The 13,085-nt window shown below is 37.7% G+C and overlaps 1 protein-coding gene across 7 annotated transcripts in view; it reads right to left on the bottom strand.

The window, feature by feature from the left end:
* Positions 1–586: 586 nt before the first annotated feature.
* The window catches only part of TAB3 (TGF-beta activated kinase 1 (MAP3K7) binding protein 3), a 62,916-nt gene continuing 50,417 nt past the window's right edge, over positions 587–13,085 (bottom strand). For all 7 annotated transcript variants that reach the window (XM_060182765.1, XM_060182764.1, XM_060182763.1 and 4 more), the window contains 4 exons: positions 12,328–12,421; positions 9,968–10,051; positions 5,761–5,856; positions 587–3,282 (listed from right to left, as the gene is read on the bottom strand). In XM_060182765.1, coding sequence (XP_060038748.1) covers positions 3,134–3,282; positions 5,761–5,856; positions 9,968–10,051; positions 12,328–12,421 — 423 coding nt within the window. In that variant the 3' untranslated portion in view covers positions 587–3,133. The remainder of the gene's footprint in view (positions 3,283–5,760; positions 5,857–9,967; positions 10,052–12,327; positions 12,422–13,085) is intronic.

The raw sequence follows: 13,085 nt of genomic DNA, 5'->3' as shown, positions 1-13,085 counted from the left end.
AAGGAGAAATTTTCTATGCCTTGTATTCTTGCTTTGTTTCTACTGTCAAAGACGTTACAATTACCTTTTAAAATACTATATAAAATTGAGTTGTCACAGAAAGTGGATATAAATCCTAGATAACTGTGACAACGCAATGACAAAAATTTAAGGAAACAGTGATTTCTTTAACAATTAACAAGTACTTAAATTGAGACCAGCTCCTTAAAAATCATTAAACTGCTTAATACACTTCCCGTTTCTTTCAGGGAAATAAACAAATCAGCAACACTTTCCCCGCCATCATTATTCTGCTCTAAAACTACATTTTTATAATACATTTCTTTCTTTGAAATCCTGTCTCTAAGCTCTCCCACACAATGTCATAAAACATTTTACAATGCTTAGAAAGTTTCTGGCTCCTCTATTTCCACTTTAAGACCTACTCTCAAATTTAAGGGACGACATGCTCTTAACAAAATGGCATATGTGCTTTCAGGAAAAAAAAAACCAGCTTACAAAAGAGTGAAATAATGTAAAATGTGTAGTCAGGTCTATGTATTACTAGATACATCAAACTATTTTAAGAAGGTAACTTTTATTTAAAAAATTTTTTTTCCAGAAACAGTAAGTGCATCATCAACTGATTCAAAGAATACAGGGGGAAAAGCAGAGCATAGGAACATCGCAATTTATATTCTACCACTCATGTCAATTGTTTGTACATATCAATTCAAACAGGACATCCTTTTGAAAAGGCACCTTCAAAGATGAGTGAGTTCATGTTCAAACTAATAGAAGAACTGGGGCAAAGTTAAATAGATCACATTTTTCAGTGTCAAATAATTTTCTTATTTTAAAAATTGTGTACAGCCCATGTTGATGTCTAAACCTTGTGCACAATCAGAAATGAACAGATAGAAAACTTCCTTGCAAGCAATCTCTGACATCTCATACCCCACTCGCTACACCTACCAATAGACTCCTTGCTCATTTTTCCTGGCAGGTGAAAACAATGATTTACTAGATATATCACCAAAGGACTGGAACCATGCATCTACTGTATGACAACAGCTTAGTAACCTGGATGTATGTTCATGCAATAGATTGAAAGTCATCTATATGGTTTTAATAAAGCATCAAACTGTTTTCATACATGCTATTTTCATTCTTAACTGACAACTGCCAAGTTAATTGCTGCCACTTCAAAATATCACTACGAATACTGGTAAACCTTTAGCTAGCACACCAAGCAGTTATATATATTTTCCCCCTAAATTGTGAATACCAAGTGGGGTGGACCATCACTAGAAATATGAAACCATACAAAGGCAATGGCATATTACAGAACAGTAGGACTGACAGATACCAGTGTTACAAAAAGCCTTTAAAGAATGCTGTTCTCAGGTCAATGCTTTAGAGCCTATCTGCTTTCTCCCTATTTTCACAGTTTTGCCACAGTTGTATGAGAGATGTTTTATCAGGGTAATCACACAACCACACTTTGTGAGACAAGTGAATATGTTTTAAGAGACTTGTCCATACATGAACAAATGTTTGCAAAGCTGTGGGTTGAAGGTGACATGATTTTGATGGGAAACGGAGTTATTATGCCTTTGGTCTCAGGATGCTGTTAAGTGCAGCGTGTTGTTCCAGGTCTGCCAGAGATCACTGCTAAATTAGATACAATGACAGCTCAGTGTGTGTGTGTAGGGGGAACTTCGTATGGGAGAGTGGGTAGTCCTAAGTGGGTAGAACCTCAGGTAAAAGTCCTTTCGGATAAGAAAACCTAATTTTATTGCTATTTGTTTACCTAAGAAAAGGGAAAGATTCCAAAATCCAATTTTGAGTTAAAAGGAAACTCAGACATGGCAAAGGCTGGAAGTAGACGTGCCATGAGTCATGTTCCAGTGGTGCACCCTATTGGCTCACATACTTTTCTGTGTCTTCAGCTATTCACTCTGAAGTTCTACCTCACAAATGAACTCAGTGTTCTCTCTCTGAATACAGTGTATCAACTTTAAAAAGTTTAGTTTCAAAGTCTTCTGTATTCATCTTTCTCTTAGTCATAGTTCTTGAGTAGCTTCTTTTCCTCCCAGATTAACAGTGTGCAACGTTGCAAAATTGGCCAACTGTAACCCTTTCACACTGGTTTATTAACTTAAGTGCAAATCATCACTGAACAGCTAAAACTGATGATTTTTATGTTTCAGCTAAATTAGGTTTATGGCACAAAGTATTACCTGTGCTGTAAACATTAATTTATCACAAAATTGGAAGGAGGAGGAAAAAAAAGGCCCTATGGACTGCAAACGTTTCTTATAAAACCACAGCAGAGTTCAAGATTTCCAAATGGATTTTGGAATGGATTTATATTTGGCATACATTCACTGTGCTATTGGCAAAGCACAGTTGGATGAGAAGGTCATTTATAAAGTCATACTTTGTAAGGACTTGTTACTTTTAAAAATCAGTGGCCTAACAAAAGCATGCAGTAAAATATCTATTATGTGGTATAATTAGGTTTAGTTACCAGTGTTGATACAGCTTGATGAATTGTACAAGCAAAAGGGTTCTTACCACTTCTGATTGTACTTTCAAAGAGCACAATGTCTAATTCCTGACAAATCACATTTTAAAACATCTTGTATATGTTTGAAATTACCCCTGAAATAAGCAGCGATTTCAATACCCTTATTATTTTGCCCAAAGAAAACCATACTCTGGCCTTTTCTGCCCTTCAGTAGGAAGCAATGGGAGGGAGCATGGGCAGCCTGTTTCCAGAGAGCTATGAACAGGCAAGTCTGCTCTGGAAATTCACAGTTTGTCTGTATAAACTATCACATGTCACCTAGAGCCAAAAGTTCTAGTTGATACAGTATGGGCTACTCAGCAGTAATTTTGAACAGTTGGGATTCTACAGAAGCACTCTAAACTTCTGTGGACTTTTTTGTATCCCTTTGTCTCTCACTCCACAATGAGTTAAGGTGAAAACTAAACCTCCCCCTTTTTCCTTGAGAAGAGTGCAAATGCTACAGTGCCATTCCTCCTCCCCTGTGTGAGCGGAAATGAAAAGGCCCGGCAGATGAACAGATTCTCGAGGTCTCCTTTTCTTCTGGTAGGCGTTTAAAGGTTTGCTCTCCAGGCTCTTCTTTCAGGTGTACCGTGGCATCTCACACTGCTCACAGCGATTTAGTGCTGGGTGGTTCAGGAAGGTACAGCTGTCACAGTTCCACGGAGCCCCTTCGTAGTCTTCATCTCGGGGGTGTGTCCGAGGGTTGTGTTTGGAGCCAGCTAGATGCTCTGAGGGAGTTGAGAAGACACACATTTTCAAAGCATATTCCGAGTTGAAATAAAAACCGCCCCCCCCCCCACAAAAGCAAGGGTGGTCATTTTCTGTCTTACCTCAGGTGAACACCAATTATGAAACAGGGCTACTCGAAATGCATAGCTGAACACAGGAAATTTATGGTATTTACTTTGTTCTACCTTTTTTTTTCTTTTTGCTATAGAAAAATACAAAAAAGTTGGGGCCAGGTAGTGATGCACCTGGTTAAGCGCACACATTACAGTGCAGAAGGACCTGGGTTCGTGCCCCTGGTCTCCACCTACAGGGGGAAAAAACATTAAGTGGTGAAGCAGGGCTGAAGGTGTTTCTTTGTTTCTATACAATAAAAAATACAAAAAAAGGTTTCGCACTGTTCATTATTCAGTTAGTGGACAATTATGTTATATTCTAGCATAATGGAGACAAACGTTATGGCATGTTCAATGAATTCTGCCTCCTAGCAACCTCAGCCAGCTGTGGCTTTCCCACTTCAAATGCCAGTCCTCACTATGTGTGGGATTCATTTCCACAGGATGCACGTCTAGTGAGAATGCTTCATGCGTGGCAGTGACAATTCAAAAGTTTTTCATAAAGCTTTATTTAGCTCTTATTAGCTATTTTCTATTCTTTCCTATTGTTTTAGTATGAAAATGTCTATAAAATGGTAAACTTATGTTGGAGCCTGAATTTTTATTTAAAGAACCTGCATTCTTACTAGTCTTTGCTTTCAGAAAGCCAAAAAACAAATGTCTACATATTTTCTAGATGGAATTCACCCTTGGAATCTGGGACTGAGTCAGGAGGCTGGGAAAATTACTTGTTAGGCACTGAACATCTTCACTATGAAGATGGGACTAAGATCTCAAGTGAACAGACAACTTAAATCAAGATTTGGGAGAGGTTTTACTCAGTCACCGTTTGGGCTTAAATGTATCTCCCTACTGAAACTGGTTTATGGTTTGTCAATTTGTCTTTCATGAGAAATGACTTACATGAACATTACTGCAGGTATAAGACGACTCAGGTTTAATCAAAAAAAGTTATCTTACTTTATACAGAATACCATTTCTGTAGACTCATCTGCACTTTTCACTGCCCTTACCTCTGACCCACATGTAGTATTTTTTTTTTCATGCAGAGGATATATGTATCATCTTTAGTATAAAAAGAGCAGAATGCCCTGAAATCTCAGCACTTTAGAAAAATGTTACACTGTTGAGTTTTAAGGGGGAGGCTCTTGAAAATTCAATAAATGTATGTTCTTAGGGGAGGTGACTTCTTACTTATTTCATTTAGTATTCATCAGAGTGAGAAAGTTGAATGTTAAACCCCTCAGCCTATGCTGTTTTCAAACAGATGACTTTAGTGTGGGAAAAACTTTAATCTAGGATGCCTGGGGACTCTATTCACTGTTTAGTACTGTATGGAAGAGAAAAAAATCCTTATACTCAGAATTACTGGTTAAGACAGGTTAATAAAAGAAAAACATATAAAAGTGTGTGGGACTGGGAGGTGGGTCCCTTGGTAGTGGACCTGGGTTTAAGTCCCCAGTTCACACGAGGTGTGGAACACTATTGCAGATGTCTCGCCCTCCCTCATATACTATCAAAGAAAAATTAAAAAAAAAAAGATTAAATTGTGCACACCAACTTCTGTATACATGGGAGATAATAGGAAAACTGTGAAACTCCTAGTCACTAGTTTAATAAATATCTTTAGCTGTCAGGAATCAGTTTTCAGAGGCTATCAGGAAATACATGGTAAACAAGGTTATGCTTTTAGGCAGATCTGTATCGTCTCCTTGACAGGCCTCTTTAGTGCTGTAGTCAGCCTTCTGGTACAAAGGTTGCCTTAGCATTTTTACCGTGTCTGTAATTTCTCAAAATAACCTGGCGAAAATTATTTGAGGCCTCATGGAAAATAAAATCAAAAGACTATATATTTATGCAACACACTCTGAAAGAGAACTGGAGCACCACACATGCAAGTACCTCCCAGGCACTTAATTGGATTAATCAGCTAAATTTCTCAAAGTAAACAAATAATCGGTATTATTTATATTATATAATACATGGAAGACAAAATGCTCAAGAGAAGACAGCTGGTTTGCTCTGAGGTTGGGATCTATGCACATTAAGCAGGATATTTACAGATATCTATCTCGTTTCAACAGAACCCAAGGGTGAAGTTCAAGAAACAAGAAACATTAGAATAATCTGTTTGACTTCATTTACATACTCTTAATATGTGATAAAATATCAGATTTTGAAGCTCTGGTATTGAGCAAATGTAAAGTATCTCATCAATAATTTTATAGATTGCTTATTGAAATAACAGTACCTCAAATATTAAAATCAGTTTCACGTGTATTGCTGAGAAACAGAGGCTTCTAATGCTATGGGGATCAATGCACTTCTAGATATTTTTCACAAACTTTGGAAATTAATACAAACCATCTGCTGTCTGGGTGTCATGGACATCTGCCTGTACTCTGGAGGTCACGCTAATCCTTCGGGCTTTTCTCTCAATGGTGCAGGGGTCTGAAGAGTCTGCAAAAGAAGAAGCAATCAAGCCACATGTTACTGAGGGTGGAGAGGAGAGGCCCTCAAGGCTCTTTCACACTACCTGCACCGTGAGAGTTTATTACTTCGTGTCACTTTAGTTCTCCAGTGAGTGCAAATTCAGTGGCAACAGTTAAGTCGTTAGGAGACGATACATCCTTTCCCTAAATAATAGTTAATTAATGGTTGAAAGCACCTTCTACACAAACAATCCCAATATTTTATATTATGTTTATTTACTGGACAGTCAAATTGAGAGGGACATCTGTAGCACTGCTTCACCACTTGCAAAGCTTTCCCCCTGCAGGCGGGGGCTTGAACCAGGGTCCTTGTGCACTCAACTAGATGTGCCACCACCTGGCCCCAATCCCAACATTTTATCAAGAGCACTTTACTATGTATACACATGGCCAAGAAGACAATTTGGTATCCCAATTTTTTTTTGCTAGAATAGTGTGAATGTGCACTTTCTAATAATTGCTTAGGCCCTAAGTCATCCCCTAGCACTACCAACCTTTGGAAATCAATTGCTCCGGAATCCTGTGTGTGCTGTTGGGTACTTAAGTATTCTATCAGCAAATTAACATCTCAAATCTTTACAAAGCTCAGAAACTGGTCCTAAAGGTAATGTGTTTCTATGGTACTCCTAACTGATGCTTAAAAATACCCAAGATAGGAGGTAGACAGTGGCGCACTTGGTTAAGCACTCACGTTATAGTGCACAATGACCCAGGTTCAAGCCCCTGGTCCCCACCTGCAGGGGTCTCTCTATCCCTATCCAATAAATAAAAAATATCCACAAGCATTCAGACTATGCTCTTGGCGCCCACCACATGAGTTACCAGTGGCTAGATAGGAGCAAGCTTTGAATCTACTGAGGACTTTACACACCCTAGACTGCTAAAGTACAGTCCAAAAACTTTCTCTTCAAATTCTACTTGAATTTCTAGCATGTATCTGTAGTAACCACAGGACAATTTACTAGCTTTTAAGTAAGGGGCATTGCAAGGTAGTCTGTATTGAACTGGATACATCCTTCCAGAGCAGCGTCATGTGCTGGAGCTCAAACCTGGGCCATAAACAGTAACTCTCTCATTATTAATAGTCAACACTTTTTAAAAATTTTTATTGCTAACTTAATATTGATTGACAAAATTGTAAGATGACGGGTATAATTCTGTACTGTTCCCACTCCCTGCATTGAAAATGGCTGGCACCAAGGATCCCCAGTGATAACCCTGGAGGCAAAAAAAAACCAAAAACAGTAGTTCTCCCAAGGTCACAGATAATGGGATGACTATTCTTTTTTTATATATTTATTTATTCCCTTTTGTTGCCCTTGTTTTATTGTTGTAGCTATTAGTGTTGTTGTTGTTGTTGGATAGGACAGTGAGAAATGGAGAGAGGGGGAGAGAAAGATAGACACCTGCAGACCTGCTTCACCGCCTGTGAAGCGACTCCCCTGCAGGTGGGGAGCCGGGGTTCAAACCGGGATCCTTCTGCCGGACCTTGTGCTTTGCGCTACCGCCCGACTCCCTGGGATGACTATTCTATATTTGCTTCTTTTTTTTTTTTTTTGCCTCCAGGGTATTGCTGGGGCTCAGTGCCTGCACCAATGCTCCTGAAGGCTATTTTTCCACCTTTTTGTTGCCCTTGTTTTATCGTTGTTGGATAGGACAGAGGGGGGCGGGAGAGAAAGATAGACACCTGCAGACTTGCTTCACTGCTTGTGAAGTGATCCTTGCATTGGTCCAGGCACTTAACCTACTGCACTACCACCCAACCTCCATTTTCTATGGTTCTGCCTTTTTTAACTTTTAAATTATATTTATTTATTGGAAAGAGACACCTGCAGCCCTGCTTCACCACTTGTGAGGCTTTTCCCCTGCAGGTGAGGACCAGGGGCTCGAACCCGGGTCCTTGTGCACTGTAACGTGCACTCAACCGGGTGCGCCACTGCTAGGCCCCCCTTCTCTTCCTTTTTCCCAATATAGTTGAAGTTCAGAGCCCTCTCTGGAAGTATGGACCAAAATTATTTGCGGTGATGCAGAAGGTGGGAGTTTTGCCTTCTGTAATTGCTTCTTTGCTGGGCATACCACACTATTTTGTAGCCTCATGATCTCCCATTATGATGTTATCTTTAATGGCTTCCCTATCACCAGAGTTCTGTATCCCCATTGCCTCTGTTCTCCCTCTTTTTAAGTTTATTTTCCCTTTTGTTGCCCTTGTTTTTTATTATTGTTGTAGTTATTGCTAGATAGGGCAGAGAAAGGTAGATACCTGCAGACCTGCTTCACTACCTGTGAAGCAACTCCCTTCTGTTCTTTTTATTGATATTAACTCTTGTACATTTGTAGAGTCAAGCTACGAAATGTCTACTTTAGTCTGGATAAGTGTAATAATGGGATAGAAAACTGAAACGAAGAGATACTTGCAGCTTCACCACTGCCTGGCCCCCTAAATAACTCGATCTTTGAAATGCTAGTTAAATTATTTGGTACATAAAAACAAATCTTTCATATTGTTTTATGTAATACTTGTCCTAATTATGCAAGATTTATTTTCTGATGAAAGCACTGATTTTCTAAATTGTTATGCTCACACCTTCACAGTATACAAGGATCCAGATTCTTCTGTTGCCTCTCATCAATAAAATAATCTTAGGAAACTTACACATACACAAAAAGTATACCACGATCCAAAGACTTAACTAGGATCATAATGCATAGGTGGAGAGTATAGTGGGGTCAGAACCCCAGCAAAGAGGAGAAAGGGCTGTAGACTACACCACCCCATCCCTGTGGGGCCTGCACTGACAGCAGATAGGCTGCCCAGTGTCAGATTTGGGACCGTACAGGAAAGATATTGACATGACAGTGCCTATATGATTTGTGTGCATGGTACCATCAGATCTTATTAGTAACTCTATAAGCAAGGATACAGAGATAGAACATTCAAAATTTAAAGCAGTTTGCCAATACCCTGACTTCTCACAAGAAAAATTCTAAATCAAAAATGTTCAGAAGTAATAAAAAAATCACCCTAAAATGTAAATGAACTGAATTTATAAAACCCAGCTACATTCTGCTTACAAGAGATTCAAGTTGTAAAGACAAACATCAACTTAAAGTAATGGGACAGTAAACAGTACTCTGAGCCAATGGAACAATTTAAAAGGCAGGAACTTACACTATAGGGTTCCTGCCAAAAAAGGTAACAAGAAATAACCCTTACTAATATATACACACACTCAACATAGCAGCGCAAGAATATAAATAGACTTAAACTTACCAGCACAATGACATGAAAGAAGATACTCATACATCACGCCTGACACAAAATTAATACAAAGAACTCGTAAATCTCAGCAATAAACCAATTAAGTACTGGGCAGACACTTCTCTAAGGAAGACATAATGACTATTATTCAAAGGACAAATAAATGAAGTGAAACATCAGACTTTAAGGTCCCCACCTCCAAAGAAACAGTATTCAAGAGGATGTGGAGAGAAGAGCCATTATGAAAACATTAGTTGAAGAACTATCTGTACCCCTATGTTTACTGCAGCTTTATTTGAAATAGTCAAAGAGTTGAAAAACCTAACCACCAAATAACTGGCTACTATTCAACTATAAAATGGATGAAATCCTGCCATGTGCACCAACATGGAGAGCATTATGCTTAAAGGTGAGATGGATGAACTAAGCTAAAAAAAAAAAAAAAAAAAAAACAGAAGCACAATATTTTTCTATAAAACCTACCGGTGACAAATTGGATGTTTAGTGTAGACGTAACGGAGTACATATTCTTTAAATAAAAAAAAAATTGCCATCCCCTACAGTCAAGAGATGAAACACCAATTGCCAGATGTGGAGTAGAGAAAAATCAAAGCAAAAAAACATATGCCAATCTGACAATAATTTTAGTGTTTCAAGTGTAGAAGGTGTAAGGTAAATCTTTTTTAAATATCCATTTATTGGATAGACAGCAATATGCAGTACTGCTCATGAAAGCTTCCCACCGCAAGTGGGGACCGCCCTTGTGCATGGTAAGGTGTGCACCACCGTCCAACCCCCTCCATGAACACTTTCTACTCACCTTTTTTAGACGGCTTGGGTGGTACAATTGGGCCAGGTTCTATGTTGTCATAAAAATTATTCATGGCTTTTGGATCAAAGTTTCCTAATAAGCAAAACAAAAATCACAAGGCATTTAGGGCTCTTATTTCCTGTTCTTTGAATGTTAAAGGAAAACAAAATATTTAAGAAAGGAACTTGTTTTTCTGAGTTACAAAACTCATTTATATTATCCTACCCTCCTCCCATAGAAATAGTTTACCTATTTTTCTAACAGTCATTCTCTTTGGGCAGGATGAAGCATGTGAAATTTTTAGGGAGTAAAGTGAAAGGATGGCTCAACTACTTTCTCTGTTTTGAGGTGTTTGAAAGATTATTCCCAAGCAACCTGATAAGTACGAAAAACCATCAGCTCACAGATTGATATTTTAAGAACCAAATGGTACCTATAGACTGATCAGTGACAAAAGAGATATGGTTCCAATTTTAGAATAATACAGTCGCTGAATTTTAGGGAGTAAATATTGTATCTGCCCCAGGTTAGTTTTTCTCCATTGGCAAATTCTGGTTCTTCCTTTACTTCTGTAGGGCATATCAGTGCAATGTATTTGTCCAGAAGTGCAAATTATAATTTACAATTGTATTCATGCTTATTTACAGAGGACAATATTGTATGTAGTGACATTTCAAAGATAGACGTTCAGACCTGTTTTCCTCAACACAACCTGTAATGAAGCTGTCCTTTCACCTTAAAGTTTAGATTTGAAATGCAGTATAAACTTTCCATAGTATGGAAGAGCAGAGCATAAAACAGATCTGAAACCTTATGAAAGAAGATTCAGAAATACTTTAGCACCAAAACACCACACTTTGCTTATAAAAAATTAAATAGTGGCTTCCTTTGCAGGTCCTATTACAGGTGTTTTTTTATCCATCTGGATATTCTACTTAAACTTTTAGAAAATAAGTCTTTTGGGGACTCGTGAAAGCTACAATTTATTTGATGCATTAATTGGATCTTTTTATGTTTTAAGATGCCGCATATGTGTTTCTTCAATTACTTAACAGCTGATGTTCTAATTTCTAGACCCCATAAGGCTTACTATAAATATGCTAACCAAATGTTGGAGTATTTATTTGGCTTCAAAAACACACAAAGATGCTGCAATCTTCTAATATAGTAGCAGTAGTTTGTATAGCCTCCACATTATGCACAAGACTGTTTTTGCTATTCAAGCTAGTTAAGCTGTAGTGACTTAGGCTTCTGAAAATAACTTTAGGCACGCCTAATTAGACTGCTCAACTTTCACATTCAAATTTGCTTCTATTGTTCATATACTTCTTTTCACCTGCTATTATTCAATCATACCTAAAATGGTAATGAGACACTTATTATATTTATGCTCCTGAAATATAGCAGAAGCTCCTTAGCTACTATAGTTAACAAGTGTTGGTGGGATAATGGGATAAAAGACATTAAAACACAAAATTAAAAAATTACAGGTCAACTTTAAGGATCAGTTCCTGTCATACGACATCTGTTCCAGTACAGCCCCAGCCCGTATGTATACAAATGCGTGTGATTATGTTCACTGTATGTATATAGATGCAGCTCCCAGTTTTGATTGAAAGATACATACTTGAACACTTATAACACAATTTGAGGATAAAATCCTTAGATTTTTGTGATTTTTAGTGACTTGCCTTTGAGTCTTTAAAAATATTCACATTTGTTTTTTATAGAAAGAGCAGCTTCTGGGGACTGAGTGGTGATGCACCTGGTTAAGAGCACACATCACTATGTGGAAGGACCCGGGTCTGAGCCCCAGTCCCCACCTGCAGGTGTCTATCTTTCTCTCTCCTGTCAAATAATATATATAAAGCAACTGTCAAGAGGCTTGGGAACAGGTACAACTGACTCTTGGCAAGCTGTCTACAGAGTGTGCTGTGGAAACGGGATATAGGAAACATTTCTGACTTAGAGAACTAGGTAAAAGGAAGTCAGGAGAGCTTCTACTGTAGTTCAGTGCTGTGAGAAATCGAAAAAATTCTAGATATAGTTGAATACTCATATAAAATAACATGAAATTTATTTAAAATATGATCCTAATTTGGGATCCCTATTTTTATCATTGTTTCAGATGACTATCACATATGAGTATATTCATTTTTAGAATTAAAACCCACAAATTGATAAAACATTAATAATTGGCTAAAAGAGGATGAAACTCAAAGTAATAATTAAGAACTTAGTGATGAAACTGCTAAAGCAAAATTATATTGATCCCCCAAATCTTTACCTGGATTATAATATTATAGTGAATGAAACTGTAGCTTACATTTTAAAACATACTATTACTTATCAAGTAATCAAGTCTATACCTCTAGATTGAAGAAGGTCAACTTCTTTCAGTGTACAGTCAACATTTATCTGGAGTTGTCTGTTCATGCTTCTCAATCTTGTCATTTCCTCAGGCTAGTAAGAAAGGACCCAAAATAGCAATGGCGGGAAAGTCATTATCACGTCCAACATTAAAGAACTTTGTTTTCATGTTATTCCTAAGAATATGCCCTTAGTCCATAAGAAGGAATGTTTAAGAAGTCCTATATATGCTTATTATTAAAGGAATAGTCAGGTACAATGGGGACATCAAATGGCCACATGTAAAAATATGCATATAATAGTTAACTATGAAAACAAAACATTCTCAATGCTAAGAGTTAACCTTTTAAATAAGCAATGTCAATCTTTTTCAAGATTATTTTTTTCCTCAAAACTTTCAAGGTATTACCACCAAATTTACAGAGGAATCTGTGATATAGATGGGTTTTTATGACTCTTCTAAGGTTATAAAGAACACAGTAGAGCCTATATTGAAGGAAGCAGTTAATCATAAACACTTCAGAAACAAATGAACTCCTTTCTCTAAGTTTGTTTTCTTCTGCCTTGACCTTTCCTGTCCAGCCTACTCCTTAGGTCTCACTGGCATATTTAAGACACAAATGTGAAGAGAGCCCTACTTTTCGATAAAGCTTTCTAACAGTCTTTACTTCCTATTATGACTTTCTATGCATGTACAGTAAAAAGTGAAGTCTGAGTTTAGATTCTGGAGGAATAGACAGTATTCAAAACATACCTG

The sequence above is a fragment of the Erinaceus europaeus genome, chromosome X (genome assembly GCF_950295315.1).
Source record: "Erinaceus europaeus chromosome X, mEriEur2.1, whole genome shotgun sequence".
In the NCBI taxonomy this organism is placed as follows: domain Eukaryota; kingdom Metazoa; phylum Chordata; class Mammalia; order Eulipotyphla; family Erinaceidae; genus Erinaceus; species Erinaceus europaeus.
This window is presented reverse-complemented; position numbering and strand designations above follow the sequence as displayed.